Source organism: Salmo salar, chromosome 25, assembly GCF_965601325.2.
Source record: "Salmo salar chromosome 25, fSalSal1, whole genome shotgun sequence".
In the NCBI taxonomy this organism is placed as follows: Eukaryota; Metazoa; Chordata; class Actinopteri; order Salmoniformes; family Salmonidae; genus Salmo; species Salmo salar.
The window spans coordinates 5,998,185-6,021,157 of NC_138315.1; the positions used below are offsets into that span (position 1 = coordinate 5,998,185).

The 22,973-nt window shown below is 42.6% G+C and overlaps 1 protein-coding gene across 2 annotated transcripts in view; it reads left to right on the top strand.

The window, feature by feature from the left end:
• Window positions 1-22,973, top strand: part of dnah7 (dynein, axonemal, heavy chain 7) — a 279,868-nt gene that overhangs the window by 130,350 nt on the left and 126,545 nt on the right. For both annotated transcript variants that reach the window (XM_082968848.1, XM_045707381.2), the window contains exons 40-47: window positions 4,802-5,021; window positions 8,308-8,766; window positions 8,854-9,021; window positions 9,372-9,617; window positions 16,257-16,486; window positions 16,837-17,167; window positions 17,672-18,018; window positions 18,233-18,413. In XM_082968848.1, the coding sequence (XP_082824974.1) occupies window positions 4,802-5,021; window positions 8,308-8,766; window positions 8,854-9,021; window positions 9,372-9,617; window positions 16,257-16,486; window positions 16,837-17,167; window positions 17,672-18,018; window positions 18,233-18,413 (2,182 nt within the window). The remainder of the gene's footprint in view (window positions 1-4,801; window positions 5,022-8,307; window positions 8,767-8,853; window positions 9,022-9,371; window positions 9,618-16,256; window positions 16,487-16,836; window positions 17,168-17,671; window positions 18,019-18,232; window positions 18,414-22,973) is intronic.

Here is a 22,973-nt window from a genome sequence, read left to right on the forward strand (position 1 = left end):
ACAAGGCCGAGTATAGCCCACAAAGATTTCCGCCACGGCAAAACCCAAGGGGGGGGGCGCCAACCCAGACAGGAAGATCACGTCAGTGACTCAACCCACTCAAGTGAAGGACGAAGGACGACATGGAAGAGCACCAGTAAGCCAGTGACTCAGCCCCTGTAATAGGGTTAGAGGCAGAGAATCCCAGTGGAGAGAGGGGAACCGGCCAGGCAGAGACAGCGAGGGCTATTTGTTGCTCCAGTGCCTTTCCGTTCACCTTCACACTCCTGGGCCAGACTACACTCAATCATAGGACCTACTGAAGAGATGAGTCTTCAATAAAGACTTAAAGGTTGAGACCGAGTCTGCGTCTCTCACATGGGTAGGCAGACCATTCCATAAAAATGGAGCTCTATAGGAGAAAGCCCTGCTTCCAGCTGTTTGCTTAGAAATTCTAGGGACAGTTAGGAGGCCTGCGTCTTGTGACCGTAGCGTACGTGTAGGTATGTACGGCAGGACCAAATCGGAAAGAAATGTCGGAGCAAGTCCATGTAATGCTTTGTAGGTTAGCAGTAAAACCTTGAAATCAGCCCTTGCCTTAACAGGAAGGCTAGCACTAGTCAAGATTCTAGCAGCCGTGTTTAGCAATAACTGAAGTTTATTTAGTGCTTTATCCGGGTAGCCGGAAAGTAGAGCATTGCCGTAGCCTAACCTAGAAGTGACAAAAGCATGGATACATTTTTCTGCATCATTTTTGTACAGAAAGTTTCAGATTTTTGCAATGTTACGTAGATGGAAAAAAGCTGTCCTTGAAACTGGCTTGATATGTTCGTCAAAAGAGAGATCAGGGTCCAGAGTAATGCCGAGGTCCTCCACAGTTTTATTTGAGACGGCTGTACAACCATCAAGATTAATTGTCAGATTCAACAGAATATCTCTTTGTTTCTTGGGACCTAGAACAAGCATCTCTGTTTTGTCTGAGTTTAAAAGTAGAACATTTGCATCCATCCACTTCCTTATGTCTGAAACACAGGCTTCCAGCGAGGGCAATTTTGGGGCTTCACCATGTTTCATCATTATGTACAGCTTTGTGTCGTCCGCATAGCAGTGAAAGTTAACATTATGTCTCCGAATGACATCACCAAAAGGTAAAATATATAGTGAAAACAAGTGGTCCTAAAACGGAACCTTGAGGAATACCGAAATTTACAGTTGATTTGTCAGAGGACAAACCATCCACAGAGACAAACTGATATCTTTCCGACAGATAAGATCTAAACCAGAACAGAACTTGTCCATGTAGACCAATTTGGGTTTCTGATCTCTCCAAAATAATGTGGTGATCGATGTTATCAAAAGCAGCCCTAAGGTCTAGGAGCACGAGGTCTGACACCATTAGAAGGTAATTTACCACCTTCACAAGTGCAGTCTCAGTGCTATGATGGGGTCTAAAACCAGACTGAAGCATTTTGTATACATTGTTTGTCTTCAGGAAGGCAGTGAGTTGCTGCGCAACAGCTTTTCAACATTCTTTGAGAGGAATGGGAGATTTGATATAGGCCGATTAGTTTTTTTATATTTTCCTGGTCAAGGTTTGGCTTTTTCAAGAGTCTTTATTACTGCCACTTTTAGTGAGTTTGGTACACATCCGGTGGATGGAGAGCTGTTTATTATGTTCAACGTAGGAGGGCCAAGCACAGGAAGCAGCTCTTTCAGTAGTTTAGTTGGAATAGGGTCCAGTATGCAGCTTGAAGGTTTAGAGGCCATGATTATTTTCATAATTGTGTCAAGAGATATAGTACTAAAACACTTGAGTGTCTCCCTTGATCCTAGGTCCCGGCAGAGTTGTGCAGACTCAGGACAACTGAGCTTTGGAGGAATACGCAGATTTAAAGAGGAGTCCGTAATTTTCTTTCTAATGATCATGATCTTTTCTTCAAAGAATGCTGCTTTTTAGTTAGCTTTGCGACAGTATCAAAAATACATTTTATATTTGTTATTATTTTACTCAATTAAGTTGGAAAAATAGGATGATCGAGCAGCAGTGAGGGCTCTTCGATACTGCACGGTACTGTCTTTCCAAGCTAGTCGGAAGACTTCCAGTTTGGTGTGGCACCATTTCCGTTCCAATTTTCTGGAAGCTTGCTTCAGAGCTCGGGTATTTTCTGTATACCAGGGAGCTAGTTTCTTATGACAAATGTTTTTGTTTTTAGGGGTGCGACTGCATCTAGGGTATTGTGCAAGGTTAAATTGAGTTCCTCATTTAGGTGGTTAACTGATTTTTGTACTCTGACGTTCTTGGGTAGGCGGAGGGAGTCTGGAAGGGCATCTAGGAATCTTTGGGTTGTCCGAGAATCTATAGCACGACTTTTGATGATCCTTGGTTGGGGTCTGAGCAGATTATTTGTTGCGATTGCAATCGTAATAAAATGGTGGTCCGATAGTCCAGGATTATGAGGAAAAACATTAAGATCCACAACATTTATTCCACGGGACAAAACTAGGTCCAGTGTATGACTGTGGTAGTGAGTAGGTCCGGAGACATGTTGTACAAAACCCACTGAGTCGATGATGGCTCCGAAAGCCTTTTGGAATGGGTCTGTGGACTTTTCCATGTGAATACTAAAGTCACCAAAAATGTGAATATTATCTGCCATGACTACAAGGTCCGATAGGAATTCAGGGAACTCAGTGAGGAACGCTGTATATGGCCCAGGAGGCCTGTAAACAGTAGCTCTAAAAATTGATTGAGTAGGCTGCATAGATTTTATGACTAAAAGCTCAAAAGACAATATTTTTATTTTTTATTTTTTGTAAATTGAAATTTCCTATCATAAATGTTAGCAACACCTCTGCCTTTGCGGGATGTGTGGGGGATATGGTCACTAGTGTAAACAAGAGGTGAGGCCTCATTTAACACAGTAAATTCATCAGGCTTAAGCCATGTTTCAGTCAGGCCAATCACATCAAGATTATGATCAGTGATTAGTTAATTGACTATAACTGCCTTGGAAGTGAGGGATCTAACATTAGGTAGCACTATTTTGAGATGTGAGGTATCACAATCTCTTTCAATAATGGCAGGAATGGAGGAGGTCTTTATTCCAGTGAGATTGCTCAGGCGAACACCGCCATGTTTAGTTTTGCCCAAACTAGGTCGAGGCACAGACACGGTCTCAATGGGGATAGCTGAGCTGACTACACTGACTGTGCTAGTGACAGACTCCACCAAGCTGGCAGGCTGGTTAACAGCCTGCTGAAGTCGGAAGTTTACATACACCTTAGCCAAATACATTTAAACTCAGTTTTTCACAATTCCTGACATTTAATCCTAGTAAAGATTCCCTCTTACGTCAGTTAGGATCACCACTTTATTTTAAGAATGTGAAATGTCAGAAAAATAGTAGAGAGAATGATTTATTTCAGCTTTTATTTCTTTCATCACATTCTCAGTGGGTCAAAAGTTTACATACCCTCAATTAGTATTTGATAACATTGCCTTTAAATTGTTTAACTTGGGTGAAACGTTTTGGGTAGCCTTCCACAAGCTTCCCACAATAAGTTGGGTGAATTTTGGCCCATTCCTCCTGACAGAGCTGGTGTAACTGAGTCAGGTTTGACGGCCTCCTTGCTCGCACACGCTTTTTCAGTTCTGCCCACAAATGTTCTATAAGATTGAGGTCAGGGCTTTGTGATTCTTTTGTACCTGTTTCCTCCAGCATCTTCACAAGGTCCTTTGCTGTTTGTCTGGGATTGATTTGCACTTTTCGCACCAAAGTACGTTCATCTCTAGGAGACAGAACGCGTCTCCTTCCTGAACGGTATGACGGCTTCGTGGTCCTATGGTGTTTATACTTGCGTACTATTGTTTGTCCAGATGAACGTGGTACCTTCAGGCATTTGGAAATTGCTCCCAAGGATGAACCACGCTTGTGGAGGTCTACAATTTCTCTTCTGAGGTCTTGGCTGATTTCATTAGATTTTCCCATGATGTTAAGCAAAGAGGCACTGAGTTTGAAGGTAGGCCTTGAAATACATCCACAGGTACACCTCCAATTGACTGAAATGTTTATCAGAAGCTTATAAAGCCATGACATAATTTTCTGGAATTTTCCAAGCTGTTTAAAGGCACAGTCAACTTAGTGTATGTAAACTTCTGACCCACTGGAATTGTGATACAGTGAATTATAAGTGACATAATCTGTCTCTAAACAATTGTTGGAAAAATTACTTGTCATGCGCAAAGTATATGTCCTAACCGACTTGCCAAAACTATAGTTAGTTAACATGAAATTTGTGGAGTGGTTGAAAAATGAGTTTTAATGACTCCAATCTAAGTGTATGTAAACATCCGACTTCAACTGTAGCTATGTGTGGCAAGTTGTCATTGGTCCAAATGAGCTATACATTGAAGCTGACATGGGATACTTTGTATTTTCACCATTGGCCCATTTTTGCTGCAATGAATTCTAATTGGTCAACCACAGGCTAGGTTTTGGTTTAAACTCCATCCTGTCTCTTTGTTCAGTGGAGAAACAATGAGAACAGAGAAGAATGAACACCAACCATCCACTTTCCAGCATAACAACTATGATTTGTTCTCTTTTAATAAATATATTTCTCTCCCCTTGATTTGCTTTGGGGTCTGTGTTGTTGAAGAATATCATAAATTGTTAACACGGCTGAGGCTATAGTGTGTGTGTGTGTGTGTGTGTGTGTGTGTGTGTGTGTGAGTGTGCGTGTGTGCGCATGTGGAACGTTTGCACAATTGTTATTGCGTGTATATAATATAATTTATGACTCCTCACCTCTTCCTCACCAGGTTTGCTTTTCCCAAGCCATTTGCAATGCTGACCGCTCAGATCATCAATGGCACAATGTCTGTGTACCAGGAGGCCACCAAGAACCTGCTGCCAACCCCGGCCAAGTCCCACTACCTTTTTAACCTGCGAGACTTCTCCCGCGTCATCCAGGGCATCTGTCTGTCCCGACCTGAAACAGCTGAGAACCCCAGCGCCATCAAGCGCCTCTGGGTGCATGAGGTATGTATACAGGGCTCAGTATTCAAGTTTGCCCGAGACAGGTAAAAAATAAATAATTCAGACAAGCAGAACATAGATGTAAAGTAAAAAAGTCACAAAAATCACAATATCAAATATTTTATCCTATCAAAATTGGATCAAAGTGTCCTCCAGATGCGATGTGTTGCGGACTTTCATCTCCCAAACTCTGCACTTGCATTACCGTGGTGTTATCTATCCCTATGGGAAGTACAAATATTGGGAGAAATGAATTAAGTTGAGTGGCAAATGAATTGTAATTTTATTAACATAAATGTAACAAAACAAATCTAACTTTGCAAGACGGAGGCGGTAATGTTGTGTTAGGCACAGCGCATCGGAGTTGAAACCATTGAAAGGCACAAACGGTCTTTCGATCACATGTGGTCATGATGGAAGACTGATTGCTTCCAACAAGAGTACACAACTTGCACATTTCCAGCTATCTTTGAAAAGCTTTGTTATGTCTTAAAGGGGCAGTGTTGTTCACTACCTAACCAAAAGTATGTGGACACCTTCTCCTCAAACATCTCATTCCAAAATGATGGGCATTAAGATGGAGTTGGTCCTCCCCTTTTCTGCTATAGCCTCCACTCTTCTGGGATGACTTTCCACTAGATGCTGGAACATTGCTGTAGGGACTTGCTTCCATTCAGGGACAAGACCATTAGTGAGGTTGGGCACTGGTGTTGGGCGATTAGGCCTGGCTCGCAGTCAGCGTTCCAATTTATCTCAAAGGTGTTCGATGGGGTTGAGGTCAGGGCTCTGTGCAGGCCAGTTAAAGTTCTTCCACACCGATCTCTACAAATAATTTCTGTATGGACCTCGCTTTGTGCACGAGGGCATTGTCATGCTGAAACAGGAAAGGGCCTTCCCCAAATTGTTGCCACAAAGTTGGAAGCACAGAATCGTCTAGAATGTCATTGTATGCTGTAGCGTTAATATTTTCCTTAACTTGAACTACGGGCCTAGCCCAAACCATGAATAACGGTCCCAGACCATTATTCCTCCTCCACCAAACTTTAGAGTTGGCACTATGCATTGGGGCAGGTAGTATTCTCCTGGCATCCGCCAAACCCAGATTCGTCCATCAGACTGCCAGATGGTGAAGCGTAATTCATCACTCCAGAGAATGTGTTTCCACTGCTCCAGAGCCCAATAGCGGCGAGCTTTACACCACTTCAACCGACGCTTGGCATTGCGCATAGTGCTCTTAGGCTTGTGTAATAATAATAATGCATTTTATTTTGTGAAATGGTTCGTTGCATCATTCAACACAAAAAAAGATTCTGTCACCTTTTTGGCCCATGCTGATAGACATGTATTTCTATTTTTGGACAAGTGACTTGAGCTTTAGGATTGAAGTAAAAAATCTATCCTACTTGTCCGAAGATCAAGTGGTGCTAAAAAGGTTATTGTCAAGCCCTTATGAATCTACACTCACCAGCCAGTTTATTAGGTACACCTATCTAGTACCGGGTCAGACCCCCCTTTGCCTCCAGAACAGCCTGAATTATTTGTGGCATTTTACAAGGTGTCGGAAACTTTCCACAGGGATGTTGGCCTAAGCTTATGCGATGGCATCATGCAGTTGCTGCAGATTGGACGGCAGGAACATTCATGGTGCGAATAGCCGGTTCCATCTCATCCCAAATACTGTATACTCTATTGGGTTGAGGTCTGGGGACTGTGCAGGCCTCTCAAGTAAACTGAACTCGCTGTCATGTTCCAGGCAATTGTCCAGTGTTGGTGATCGCGTGCTCACTGGAGCCACTTCTTCTTGTTTTTAGCTGATGGGAGTGGAACCCGGTGTGGTCATCTGCTGCAGTAATCCTCGGTGACCAGGATCGAGGAGTTTCTGAGAAACTGGATCTGGCTAGCCTGGCACAGACGATCGTACTACGCTCAAAGACGCTTCGGTCACTTGTTTTGCCCATTCTGACGTTCAATCGAACAGTAACTGAATAAACTGTCCCATGAGTCTATATTCTCAAGGTTCTAACAAATCATGACGTGTAAATTGTAATAATATTCAGGGGCCTGTTGCACCAGTTGGTCTTAAGTGGGTCGTAACTCTATTTCCAGCGTAAAATGTGCTCTACGCCGGGCCAAAAAACTATACCTGTTGCTCCCACCTAGGTGTAAGCCCTTCTATGAGCTACGCGTGGGCGTAGATTCTATGCCTACTAGGGAGCAGGTGTAGGGTGTTAAATTGTCTTTTTCATGATATGCACAGAAAATAATAGAAATCTATATTTTTTTTAAGGATGTGAGTCTATATTTCACAACCTATTTTTGAGTTGTCTATGCGCGAGTCAATGGCAAAATAATACACTTGATTTATATGCTACATTATAGCATGCTAAATGTGTCTGATCAGATATTAGCAAACTAATAGATGAGCTGCCACCTTCACTTATTTGCCCAGCCAGAGGTCAATTAACCAAATATACAGATACAAGTCAAGGGCTTTAAGTCGGGATATAGCCTAGGCTACTACGTGACTGAAGAGCAAAATAATCCACCTGTTATACTAGGCTAGTATAGGCTACATAATATGTTAGCAAAATGTTCTGATAACACTGTTAGATGAGCAAACTAGACAAAAAATTTGCGTCATCAACACTCACTTTAATTTGGCAAACATTTTCCCAGCCTAATTGTAAACAAATATCAAAATGGAGATTCTGTGAAATCAAAAATCTGACTCTTATCTCAAAGCAGTGCAATAACGCTGTCCCAATCATAACGGTGCTGAAATTATAGTGACCACACACTGATTAAAGTATTTAAAACGGTTGGATGACTTTGGGTGTTTCAGTAAGCAACAATATGGTAAATGCCTTCAATGGCATTTTTGTAATTTAGTGATATTCATTTCCACAGTAATTATTGATTGATCCATCCAGTTGTGGTTAAGAAAATGTGCATGCATAGTGGCGGGCTTTGCGAAGTGATGGGACATGCCTCGCAAAGTTTAGAACTGCAAATAGGATGGTAACAACCTAGTAATGGGCGGTGCCTAGCAACCATCATTATGAAGCATCAAATCTCATGACGTAGCTATGCCCGCATTGCTTTCTTCAAACTTAGCTATGACTAGTCATATTTTTGGTTGGTGCAACAGGTGTAAATTATGATCCCAAAGTCAGACGTAGCTATCCCCGACCTAGCATTTAAGTCTAACTTTCTTATGCCCAACTGGTGCAATCAGCCCCAGGTGTTCAATTCTCATGCTGACAAATTGCTACTTCATTCACTCTCACAGGTCCAGAGGGTGTACTACGACCGTCTAGTGCACGACTCAGACCGGGCCTGGATGGTGGGCTACCTCCAGGAGGTGTCCCAGTCCTACCTCAAAGAGGACTTCCACCAGCTCTTCCAGCACCTAGACCAGGACCAGGACGGGTGCGTGACGGAGGATGACCTCCGCAGCCTCATGTTCTGTGACTTCCACGACCCCAAGGGCGAGGACCGCAACTACCGCGAGGTGAACAACCTGGACCAGCTGCGGCAGGTGGTTGAGTCGCACCTGGATGAGTACAACAACATCAGCAAGGCGCCCATGAACCTGGTACTCTTCCGCTTCGCCATCGAGCATGTGTGCCGCATCTCACGCGTGCTCAAGCAGCCGCGCGGCCATGCCTTGCTGGTGGGGGTGGGCGGGAGTGGGAGACAGTCTGTTACCCGGTTGGCCGCCCACATGGCGGAGGCGGAGCTCTTCCAGGTGGAGAAACGTTTTTTCATTAACAATTGTATTTTGTATAAAATTACATAAACTGTCAATAACAATCACAATCTACTTTTTGAACAGGTGGAGATTGCAAAGAGCTACGGCATGACGGAGTGGCGTGACGACCTCAAGCTGATCATGCGCAAGTCCACGCAGGGCGATACGCACGGTGTCTTCCTCTTCACTGACACGCAGATCAAGATGGAGTCCTTCCTGGAGGACGTCAGCAACCTGCTCAACACTGGAGAGGTGATGGATGGATGGACAGACAGACAGACAGACACTTTTTTATCCCCTATAGAGAAATTCAGGGTCACAAACGCAACAACAGAGACAAACACACAGACTTGGCATATACATTATGTGATTTATGTAATTTCCCTAACTTGAACTTTTCTTAAATCATGTTAATATTGCATGAATTAATTAATGGTTTGCATGAACATTTGAGATACACACCCATATCTCAATTTACAAAATACATAAATGCAAACATTTAGGTGGTTTAAAATGTTTTATAATAATCAACAACAAAAAAATGGCTACAGTGTCATGAAAAAAATCCTCATTCCCTTCCATTTTCCCCTTCCTCACGCCAGGTACCCAACCTGTTTGCGACTGACGAGAAAGCAGAGATCTGCGAGCGCATGCGTGTGCTTGATCGTCAGCGGGAGCGCGACAAGCAGACGGATGGCAGCCCACTATCGCTCTTCAACATGTTCCTGGAGCGCTGCCGCTCACAGCTGCACGTGGTGCTGGCCATGAGCCCTATTGGAGACACCTTCCGGAGCCGCCTGAGACGCTTCCCCGCCCTCATCAACTGTTGCACCATCGACTGGTTCCAGGTAATATACACTACATGACCAAAGTATGTTGACACCTGCTCATCGAACATCTCATTACAAAATCATGGCCATTAATATGGAGTTGGTCCACCCTTTGCTGCAATTCTTCTGGGAAGGCTTTCTTCTGGGAAGGCTTTCCAATAGATGTTGGAACATTGCTGCAGGGACTTGCTTCCATTCAGCCACAAGGCCATTAGTGAGGTCGGAAACTGATATTGGGCGATTAGGCCTGGCTCTCAGTCAGCGTTCCAATTCATCCCAAAGGTGTTCAATGGGGCTGAGGTCAGGGCTCTGTGCAGCCCAGTCTAGTTCTTACACACCGTTCTTGACAAAGCATTTCTGTATGGACCTCGCTTTGTGCACAGGGGCATTGTCATTCTGAAACAGGAAAGGGCCTTCCCCAAATTGTTGCCACAAATTTGGAAGCACAGAATCGTCTAGAATGTCATTGTATGCTGTAGCATTAAGATTTCCTGAATCCTGGAGGAGTGGGCCCACTCCAGGACCGAGGGGCGGACAGCGTCAGTAACAAACATCCGGTTATCTAGCTGCCCCCCAGGGTTTGCCTGGGAATGCTGCGTTGTCTCATGAACCTGCTTCCCTATTCCCCAGCTGAGTGCTGTCGCCAGGCACGAGGTGGGAAGGATGGTCTCAGGGTCCGAGGGTGTAGCCGCAGGGCTATAGCGGCGTGACAGAGCATCCGGCTTGATATTCTTGGATCCCGGTCGGTAAGAGAGGGAGAAGTTAAAACCTGTTGGGGCTAGGGGGCAGTATTGAGAATTTTGAAAAAAATATGTGCCCATTTTTAACTGCCTCCTACACCAACTCAGAAGCTAGGATATGCATATTATTAACAGATTTGGATAGAAAACACTCTGAATTTTCAAAAACTGTTTGAATGGTGTCTGTAAGTATAACAGAACTCATATGGCAGTCAAAACCCTTAGACAAATTCTGACAGGAAGTGGATACCTGATGTGTTGAATTACTTTTAAGCCTATGCCATTGAAACACACAGGGACTTATTAATCATTGAGCACTTCCTACGCCATCCACTAGATGTCACCAGTCTTTACAAAGTAGTTTGAGTCTTCTACTGTGAAAACTGACCGAACAAGAGACTTGGAACGTTGGTCATAAGCGGATGGCCAATACTACTCTGGCGCGCGAGTGCATGTTTGGGTACTCTCGTTCCAATACGTTTTAAAAGAGAATGCAATCGTCCGCCTTGAATATTATTGAAGTTCTGATTGAAAAAGGCCCTAATGATTTATGCTATACAACGTTTGACATGTTTGAACGAACGTAAATATATTTTTTTCCCTCTTTGGTGAAGACAAGTCCGGCGGGCGTTGTTCATGTTTTTGAGTAGCCTACAGGACGCGCTAACAACACAGAGCTTTTTGGACATAAATTATGAGCTTTTTCGAACAAAACTACATTTGTTATGGACCTGGGATTCCTGGAAGTGCCTTCTGATGAAGATAATCAAAGGTAAGGGATTATTTACATAGTATTTTTGATTTTAGATCTCTCCAACATGGCGCCTAGTCTGTATCGCAAAGCCTATTTTTCTGGGCGCAGTACTCAGATTATTACAAAGTGTGATTTCCCAGTAAAGTTATTTTTAAATCTGGCAATGCGGTTGCGTTCACGAGATGTTAATCTATAATTCTTTGAATGACAATATAATATTTTACCAATGTTTTCGAATAGTAATTATTTCATTTGTTGTGCTGATTGACTGGCGGAATTGGAGGGAAAATATTTCCTCAACATCAACGCCATAGTAAAACGCTGTTTTTAGATAGAAATATGAACTTGATAGAACAAAAAATGCATGTATTGTCTAACATAATGTCCTAGGAGTGTCATCTGGTGAAGATTGTCAAAGGTTAGTGCATAATTTTAGCTGGTTTTCTGCTTTTGGTGACGCCTGTCTTTGCATTGACAAAACATTACACACAGCTATTTTCAATGTACTGTCCTAACATAATCTAACTTTATGCTTTCGCCGTAAAGCCTTTTTGAAATCGGACAACTTGGTTAGATTAAGGAGATGTTTATCTTTCAAAGGGTGTAAGATAGTTGTATGTTTGAGAAATTTGAATTATGACATTTAATTGTTTTCAAATTTGGCGCCCTTGATATTTCACCTGCTGTTGATAGGGTGTACCAGGGGTGGGACGCTTGCTCAACGGCGAAAGCAAAACATTAGATTATGTTAGGACAGCAACAAAACAAGAAAAATCACACAGCCATTTTCCAAGCAAGCAGAGGCATCACAAAAACCAGAAGTCAGCTAAAATCAATTACTAACCTTTGATGATCTTCATCAGATGACACTCCCAGGACTCAATGTTACAAAATACATGCATGTTTTGTTCGATAAAGTTCATATTTATATCCAAAAACCCCATTTTACATTGGCGCGTGATGTTCAGAAAATGTATTCCCACCAAAACACCCGGTGAATGAGCACATCAATTTACAAAAATACTCATCATAAACGTTGATTAAATTTACAAAAGTTATTGAAAGAATTATAGATACACTACTCCTTAATGCTACCGCTGTGTCCGATTTTAAAATAGCTTTTCGGCGAAAGCACATTTGTCAATATTCTGAGTACAGAGCTCAACCATCAAAGCAAGCAATACAGATACCAGCAAAGTTCTGGAGTCAACTAAACTCAGAATTAGTATTATAAATATTCCCTTACCTTTGCTGATGTTGGTTGGAATGCACTACCAGGACTCCTACTTCCACAAGAAATGTTATTTTTGTTCGAAATACTCCATATTTATGTCCAAATACCTCTGTTTTGTTCATGCGTACAGATCACTATCCAAAGGCATAACGCGTGTGCGTAAAATAAGAGACAAAAAGTCAAATAGTTCCATTACTGTTCGTAGAAACATGTCAAACGATGTTTACAATCAATCCTTAGGGTCTTTTTAAAATAAAACGTTGATAATATTCCAACCGGACAATAGCGTATTCATTACAGAAGAAAAAGAATGAGCGGCGCACCAGCGTGCCTGCGCAGTAAACAATTCACTGCTCCCAGGCAGTCCACTGATAGACTGAGCTCCTGTTCTTTGCCCAGTAACAGGAGACGCATGAAAGACGTTTCTAAAGGCTGTTGACAGCCAATGGAAGCCTTAGGAAGTGCAAAATGACCCCACAGACTCTTCCTGGTTGGATTTTTTCTCAGGGTTTTGCCTGCCATATGAGTTCTGTTATACTCACAGACATCATTCAAACAGTTTTAGAAACTTGTGTTTTCTATCCAAATCTACTAATAATATGCATATCTTAGTTTCTGGGAGGGAGTAGGAGGCAGTTTACTCTGGGCACGTCAGTCATCCAAGCGACTCAATACTGCCACCATCCATAAGAAGTTAAACCGGGTGAAAAGCAGGGCCCACCTATCTTGCGGTGCGAAGATATTCCAGGTTCTTGTGATCCGTCCACACAATGAACAGATATTCCGTCCCCTCTAAGCAGTGTCTCCACTCTTCCAACGCCATCTTCACTGCGAGAAGCTCACAATTCCCCACATCGTAATTCCTCTCCATGACGTTGAGGCGATGGGAGAAGAAGGCACAGGGATGTAACTTGAGGTCCAGGGTGGAACGCTGGTACAGGACAGCCCCCACTCCGACATCCGAAGCATCAGCCTCCACCACGAACTGATGGATGGGTCAGGATGAATAAATATGGGAACACCTCTGCACTCGATATGTCCGATTTTAAAATAGCTTTTCGGTGAAAGCACATTTTGCAATATTCTCAGTAGATAGCCCAGCCATCACGGCTAGCCATTTAGACACCGACCAAGTTTAGCCCTGACCAAACTCCGATTTACTATTACAAAAGTTTGATTACCTTTGTTGTCTTCGTCAGAATGCACTCCCAGGACTGCTACTTCAATAACAAATGTTGGTTTGGTCCAAAATAATCCATCGTTATATCCAAATAGCGGCGTTTTGTTTGTGCGTTCAAGACACTATCCGAAGTGTAAATAAGGGTCACGAGCATGGCGCAATTCGTGACAAAAGATTTCTAAATATTCCATTACCGTACTTCGAAGCATGTCAACCGCTGTTTAAAATCAATTTTTATGCCATTTTTCTCGTAAAAAAGCGATAATATTCCGACCGGGAATCTGCGTTTAGGTAAACAGACAAAAGAAAACATAGCATGGGGTCGACGCGGGCACGCGCCTGAGTCTCACAGTACTGTAACCAGCCACTACCCAAACGCGCAACTTTTTTTCAACCAGAGCCTGCAAAGCCACGATTCAGCTTTTTGCCGCCTTCTGAGAGCCCATGGGAGCCGTAGGAAGTGTCACGTAACAGCAGAGATCCTCTGTAATGGATAGAGATAATCAAGAAAGGCAAGAAATTGTCAGACAGGCCACTTCCTGCATGGAATCTTCTCAGGTTTTGGCCTGCCAAATGAGTTCTGTTATACTCACAGACACCATTCAAACAGTTTTAGAAACTTTGGAGTGTTTTCTATCCAAAGCTATATGCAAATTCTAGTTTCTGGGCAGGAGTAATAATCAGATTAAATCGGGTACTCTTTTTATCCGGCTGTGAAAATACTGCCCCCTAGCCATAACAGGTTAAAATGACTAATAATTAACATATCAGACCAGGACATATGAGGCGAGAGTGACATGTCTTAAATGGTTGAAATGTTTAATCTCAACATGAGGTGAAGAAGATAACTTCACCGACCAGAAGGACTCAAGCTGCAGCGTAGGTCTCCATTGGTTACGACCCTGAAAATCAACACGAGGTGAAGACGACATAGTAGCCTCTCTAACAATCATGTTACGGCTGAGTAGCTGTTCTAAGTATTGTAACTAAAAAAGTGAATTTAAGTAGGACCATCCTGGTACTCTCATCAAACCATCATCGACTACACTGCTCTCGCCATCCACCTGGGGATCATTGACACGGCTGATTAGCTGTCTTCAGAGTACCACTCTTCCAGAACAGGTGAACGTAAAACACCTTCCTGTTAGTTCTGCTTAAGGCTACAGGGCAAGGCATTGAAGCCACAGACAAATAAGAAGGACATTGTGACCTCTGGTGGACAATCAGAGACTTACACTTAATTTGGGAGAAGGCCCAACGGAACCCTTTTCACGGAGGCCTGGGTCCAACAGAGATACACGATGAAAGGAAAACATTCAACACGTAAATACATTCATTATTTCTTACCAAAACGTGCGGCGGTTAGTGTGCAAGGTAAACTCAGCAAAAATAAATAAAAATAAACTCTGCGTTTATTTTCAGCAAACTTAACATGTATGAACATAACGTGATTCAACAACTGAGACATAAACTGATCAAGTTCCACAGACGTGACTAACTTGCACCTGCAAGTTCCCGGACATTTATGGGGGAACTTGCCCTCCGATCCAACAGGTCCCAGACGTGCTCACTGGGATTGAGATCCGGGCTCTTCGCTGGCCATGGCAGAAACACTGACATTCCTGTCTTGCAGGAAATCACGCACAGAACGAGCACTATGGCTGGTGGCATTGTCATGCTGGAGGGTAATGTCAGGATGAGCCTGCAGGAAGGGTACAACATGAGGGAGGAGGATGTCTTCCCTGTAACGCACAGCGTTGAGATTGCCTGCAATGACAACAAACTCAGTTCGATGATGCTGTGACACACCACCCCAGACCATGACGGACCCTCCACCTCCAAATCTATCCCGCTCCAGAGTACAGGCCTCTGTGTAATGATCATTCCTTCGACGATAAACGCGAACCCGACTATCACCCCTGGTGAGACAAATCCACGACTCGTCAGTGAAGAGCACTTTTTTTACGAACTATCTTTGAAAGACAGGGTCCTGAAAAAGGGACGTTTCTTTTTTGCTGTGTTTATATGATTAATGTGAAGACAGTCCTATAATGTATCCGCGATAAATGTCCCTTTTTCTCTGTCTCTATTTTCCCAACCCCCTTCTCTGTCTCTGTGTATTAAGCCGTCATATATTGTCAGTCCACTGGAGCCTTTTGTCTAATGTAAGTGTGTATGTGTATTCTCTGTTATTATTTAATTACTTAGTAAATAAATAATTAAATCAATTTGTGTGGTACTGAATGATGAGCAAAGGTCGGGGTTCTTGCAGATCCAAGACTGTTCAGAATTAGACTGATATGAGGTAATTATTAATAAGTGACTGTTATCGATATATAACTTATCTTCCAGAGTTTAATTTGGGAGATGGTAACTCTTTAAACATTTTCTTCCGTGGAGCCCAAATTACTAATGAGTTAATTGTTACATGATTAATTTAATTGTTAACAATTAAACATAGTTATTTTGATTTGTTTAACACTTTTTTGCTTATTACATGATTCCATGTGTTATTTCATAGTTTTTTTGTCTTCACTAATATTTTACAATGTAAAAAATAAAGAAAAACCCTGGATTGAGTAGGTGTGTCCAAACTTTTGACTGGTACTGTATATAATTATGGAACTCATTCAGGCTTTTCATTTACTCTGATCTAGTATCAGCTTCCCCTCTCCAATCCTAACCTTGCAAAACTAATGTAAGATCAGCTTATCTAGGGGCAACTTCACCCTATACTCTCTCCTTCCAGAGCTGGCCGGAGGACGCGCTGCAGGCGGTGGCCTCACGGTTCCTGGAGGACATCGAGATGACGGACGAGTCGCGGATGGGCTGCATTAACATGTGCAAGAGCTTCCACACGTCCACCATCGAGCTGTCGGCCTGTTTCCTGTCCGAGCTGCAGCGCCATAACTATGTCACGCCCACCTCCTACCTGGAGCTCATCTCCACCTTCAAGGCCCTGTTGGAGAAGAAGAGAGCGTAAGAAACAGTCAAAACAAGAAGGCTGTTTCTCAGTCCACAAGGACTCTTCCCTTTGAGGAAGGTAGCCAACAGGCAGCTGCCTTTGGATTGAGAAACAGTCAACATCTTTTCCCCCCCAAATATGTGGCTTTTACATTCATTTATAGCCTGGTCCCTGATCTATTTGTGTTGTGTAGCCAACACCTGTGGTTGTTGGCAAGAGAGCACCAAACAGATCTGAGTCAATGTTAGTAATTTTTAATATAGATGCAAGAGATTTTGATATTATGCCAGTGGTTATGAATATATTACTACCCATTAAACTGACATAATTAAGTTGAAACACCCAACACTCTCTGCATCCACAGAGAAGTAATGAAACTGAAGCGCCGCTATGAAGTGGGCTTGGAGAAGCTGGAGTCTGCAGCCGCCCAGGTAGCCACCATGCAGGTGGAACTGGAGGCCCTGCAGCCGCAGCTGCGTGTGGCCAGCAAGGAGGTGGATGAGATGATGGTGGTGATTGAGCACGAGTCGGTGGAGGTTGCCAAGACGGAGAAGGTGGTGAAGGTGGATGAGGCGGTGGCCAACGAACAGGCCATGGCGGCCAAGGCCATCAAGGATGAGTGCGATGCCGACCTGGCCATCGCCATGCCCATCCTGGAGTCAGCCCTGTCCGCTCTGGACACACTAACCAACCAGGTTGGAAAACGATTGGGATATTGGACTATAAAGTCAACGTAAAGCAATCTCCAATGGACTTGTCTTCTGCTTTATCCCAACCCCTCTCAGAATTCAGCCTTTGCCCACCCCCCTTCCAAAATAATGCAGGATATTTTTCCAATTGCCATTTAACTATATTCAGTATATTTATTCTTCTTTGTATATAAATGTTAGGCCCAATCAATGATGGCCTGTCTCCAGATAAGTTTGTGGTTCAGCCACTTTATCTCTGTTGTATTCATTCTTTGTCAAGCCGGTCAGAAGAGTTTGCTAAAGCGTATAGAGATCTGGGATGCAGCTAAGTCAATGTATAACTTTATATAAAGATGATGCTGAAAGGACCAAATCCTAACTTGAGAATCATGTGCACAACACTTTGGCATAGCCTAAATCTCTCATAAACATGAAATGCGCCCAAAAATGTGCCAACGCCCAAACAAAGTTCAGCCCTTGGTGACTGTGATTGTTTGCTCCTTTGTCTAGGACATCACAGTGGTCAAGTCCATGAAGAGCCCTCCACCGGCGGTCAAGCTGGTGATGGAGGCCATCTGCATCCTGAAGGGCCTGAAGCCGGACCGCATCCCTGACCCCTCGGGCTCCGGCAAGAAGGTGGAGGACTTCTGGGGCCCGGCCAAGAAGCTCCTTGGAGACATGAAGTTTCTTCAGAGCCTTCACGAGTACGACAAGGAAAACATCCCACCCCACCTCATCGCCATTATCCGCAAACAGTACATCACCAACCCAGACTTTGTCCCTGAGAAGATCCGTACCGCCTCCACGGCCGCCGAGGGGCTGTGCAAGTGGGTGCGTGCCATGGAATCCTACGACAAGTGAGTAACGTGTAGAGCTGTAATCTGTAAGAATAATTGTGATCGCATTGAATAGTACAGTACAATATAGTCTATTCTTGAATCTCACAAGGATACTGAGTTGTTTTATTGAAGTAAATTGAAAGAAGCCTTGGTGGTTATTATTAGAAAATGTTAAGTTACATTTCCTGAATGGAACCCCAACCTATATATATTCTCTCCTCCTCTCGCTCAGAGTGGCCAAAGTGGTGGCCCCTAAGAAGGAGAAGCTAGCTCAGGCAGAGGGGGAGCTGAAGGTGGCCATGGAGAGCCTGCGTAAAAAACAGGCTGCCCTCAAAGAGGTCCAGGACAAACTGGCAAAGCTGCAGCAGACACTGGAGGCCAACAAGAACAAGAAGGCTGACCTAGAGAATCAGGTCTGGTTAGCAGCTATCTACTTTCTTTCAAATATGTACATAATGGTTTATGACCAAAATACAAATGTATTTGTTGTAGTATTACATCCATTAACTTCTTACGGATTAGTGGGACGCTACCGTCCCATTTCGACAATTTCCGGTGAAATTGCAGAGCGCCAAATTCAAATTAAATTACTATAAATATTAACTTTCATGAAATCACAAGTGCAATACATCAAAATAAAGCTTAACTTGTTGTTAACCTGTTAGGGCTAGGGGGCAGTATTGACACGGCTGGATAAAAAACGTACCCGATTTAATCTGGTTACTACTCCTGCCCAGTAACTAGAATATGCATATAATTATTGGCTTTGGATAGAAAACACCCTAAAGTTTCTAAAACTGTTTGAATGGTGTCTGTGAGTATAACAGAACTCCTATGGCAGGCCAAAACCTGAGAAGATTTCAAGCAGGAAGTGGCCTATCTGAGAAGTAGTGTTTCACCTTGGCTCTTTTTATTGAAGACTCAGGATCTGTGCAATAACGTGACACTTCCTACGTCTTCCATAGGGTCTCAGAGCCCGGGAAAACGTTGAACGATATCGAGGCAGGCTCTGGCTGAAACACTTTATCGCTTTTGGCAAGTGGCCACTCAGAGTACTATGGGCTTAGGCGCGTGCCCGCTTCGACCGAATGCTTTGTTTTCCTTTGTCTGTTTATCTAAACGCAGATTCCCGGTCGGAATATTATCGCTTTTTTATGAGAAAAATTGCATAAAAATTGATTTTAAACAGCGGTTGACATGCTTCGAAGTACGGTAATGGAATATTTAGAATTCTTTTGTCACGAATTGCGCCATGGTCGTCACCCTTAGTTACCCTTTAGGATAGTGTCTAGAACGCACGAACAAAACGCCGCTGTTTGGATATAACGATGGATTATTTTGGACCAAACCAACATTTGTTATTGAAGTAGAAGTCCTGGGAGTGCATTCTGACGAAGACAACAAAGGTAATAACATTTTTCTTATAGTAAATCTGACTTTGATGAGTGCTAAACCTGCTGGGTGTCTAAATAGCTAGCCCTGTGATGCCGGGCTATCTACTGAGAATATTGCAAAATGTGCTTTCACCGAAAAGCTATTTTAAAATTGGACATATCGAGTGCATAGAGGAGTTCTGTATCTATACTTCTTAAAATAATTGTTATGCTTTTTGTGAACGTTTATCGTGAGTAATTTAGTAAATTCACCGGCAGTGTTCGGTGGGAATGCTAGTCACATGCTAGTCACATGCTAATGTAAAAAGCTGGTTTTTGATATAAATATGAACTTGATTGAACAAAACATGCATGTATTGTATAACATAATGTCCTAGGGTTGTCATCTGATGAAGATCATCAAAGGTTAGTGCTACATTTAGCTGTGGTTTGGGTTTATGTGACATTATATCCTAGCTTGAAAAATGGGTGTCTGATTATTTCTGGCTCGGTACTCTGCTGACATAATCTAATGTTTTGCTTTCGTTGTAAAGCCTTTTTGAAATCGGACAGTGTGGTTAGATTAACGAGAGTCTTATCTTTAAAATGGTGTAAAATAGTCATATTTTTGAAAAATTGAAGTAATATCATATCTAAGGTATTTGAATAACGCGCCACAGGGTTCAACTGGCTGTTGAGTAGGTGGGACGCAAGCGTCCCACCTAGCCCATAGAGGTTAATCCAGCCGCCGTGTCAGATTTCAAAAAGGCTTTACGGTGAAAGCAAACCATGTGATTATCTGAGGACAGTGCCCAGCACACAAATGCATAACAAATCATTTTCAACCAGGGAGTTGCAACACGAAAGTCAGAAATAGCGATATAATATATGCCTTACCTTTGAAGATCTTCTGTTGGCACTCCTAAAGGTCCCAGTTACATTACAAATGGTCCTTTTGTTCGATAATGTCCTTCTATCCATAAGAACTCAGTTTAGCTGGCGCGCTTCAGTCAATAATCCACTCGGTTTCCCTCCTTCAAAATGCATACAAAATGAATCCCAAACTTTACCAATAAACTTATCCAAACAAGTCAATCAACGTTTATAATCAAACAATAGGTACCCTAATACGCAAATAAACTATAAAATTTATGACGAAAAATTGTTATTGTCTTTACCGGAGAAAAATACCAAAGAATGCGCTCTCATTTACGCGCTTTGAAACACTACAGCTGAAATGGGAGCCACCTAGAAAAACAAAAATTTCTGGCTCATTTTTCCAAAAACCAGCCTGAAACTCTTTCTAAAGACTGTTGACTTCTAGTGGAAGCCCTAGGAACTGCAATTGGGCACGATTTCGCCCTATTATAAAAGTGCCAAGCATTGCAATCAGTGATAGGATAAAAAAAATGTATTGGGGGGGGGTTGTCCTTGGGGTTTCACCTGCCATTTCAGTTCTGTTCTCTGTTATAAGCTAGGATATGCATATTATTAGTAGATTTGGATAGAAAACACTCTGACGTTTCTAAAACTGTTTAAATGATGTCTATGAGTATAACAGAACTCATATGGCAGGCAAAAACCTGAGAAAAATTCAACCATGAAGTGGGAAATCTGAGGTTTGTAGTTTTTCAAGTGATTGCCTATCCAATATACAGTGTCTGTGGGGTGATATTGCACTTCCTAAGGCTTCAACTAGATGTCAACAGTCTTTAGAATGTTGTTTCAGGCTTCTACTGTGAATGGGGAGAGAATAAGAGCTATTGGAATCAGGTGTCTGGAAAAGTGGCATGAGCTCAGTCTTTTGGGCGGCCGTGAGAGCGAGTTGAGTTCCTTTTCATTTCTGAAGACAAAGGAAGCCGGTTGGAATATTATTGAAGATTTATGATAAAAACATCCTAACGATTGATTCTATACATCGTTTGACATATTTCTACAAACTGTAATACAACTTTTTTGACTTTTCGTCTGTATCTAGTGCATGTGCCTTCTGCATTTGGAATAGTGAACTGAATGCGTGAACAAAAAAGAGGTATTTGGACATAAATATGGACTTTATCGAAACAAAACAAACATTTATTGTGGAACTGGGATTCCTGGGAGTGCATTCCGATGAAGATCATCAAAGGTAAGTGAATATTTATAACGCTATTTCTGAGTTTTGTTGACTCCACAACATGGCGGGTATCTGTATGGCTTGTTTTGGTGTCTGAGTGCTGTACTCAGATTATCACATGGTGTGCTTTTGCCGTAAAGCTTTTTTGAAATCTGACACAGCGGTTGCATTAAGGAGAAGTGTATCTTTAATTCTATGTTAAACACTTGTATCTTATATCAACGTTTATGATGAGTATTTCTGTAAATTGATGTGGCTCACTGCAAAATCACTGGATGTTTCAGAGGCAAACATTATTGAACATAACGCGCCAATGTAAACTGAGATTTTTGGATATGAATATGAACTTTATCGAACAAAACATACATGTATTGTGTAACAGGAAGTCCTATGAGTGCCATCTGATGAAGATCATCAAAGGTTAGTGATTAATTTTATCTCTATTTCTGCTTTTTGTGACTCCTCTCTTTGGCTGGAAAATGGCTGTATGTTGTTTTGTGACTAGGCGCTGACCTAACATAATCATATGGTATGCTTTCGCCGTAAAGCCTTTTTGAAATCAGACACTGTGGCTGGATTAACAAGAAGTTAAGCTTTAAAATGGTGTATAATACTTGTATGTTTAAGGAATTTGAATTTGAATCCCACATATCCCAGAGAGGTTTTAAGACATGAAGGCCAGTCAATGCAGAACATTTCAAGATCTTTGGAAGTTTGTTTAAGTTCTGTCGCAAAAACCATCAAGCGCTATGATGAAACTGGCTCTCATGAGGACCACCAAAGGAAAAGAAGACCCAGAGTTACCTCTTCTGCAGAGGATAAGTTCATTAGAGTTACCAGCCTCAGAAATTGCAGCCCAAATAAATGCTTCACAGAGTTCAAGTAACACATATCTCAGCATCAACCGTTCAGAGGAGACTGCATGAATCAGGCCTTCATGGTCGAATTGCTGCAAGAACAAAAAAACACTACTAAAGGACACCAATAAGAAGACCCTTGCTTGGGTCAAGAAACAAGAGAAATGGATATTAGACCGGTGGAAATCTGTCCTTTGGTCTGCTGAGTCCAAATTTAAGATTTTTGGTTCCAACCACTGTGTCTTTGTAAGACGCAGAATAGGTGAATGGATGACATGTGCATATGTGGTTCCCACCGTGAAGCATGTAGGGGATGGTGTGATGGTGCTTTGCTGGTGACACTGTCGGTGATATCCCATCATTTGTTTTTCAAAATAACAATGACCCAACACACCTCAGGGCTGTGTAAGGGCTATTTGACCAAGAAGAAGAGTGATGGAGTGCTGCATCAGATGACCTGGCCTCCACAATCACCCGACCTCAACCCAATTGAGATGGTTTGGGATGAGTTGGACCGCAGAGTGAAGGAAAGGCAGCCAACAAGTGCTCAGCATATATGGGAACTCCTTCAAGACTTTTGGAAAACCATTCCAGTTGAAGCTGGTTGGAGAATGCCAAGAGTGTGCA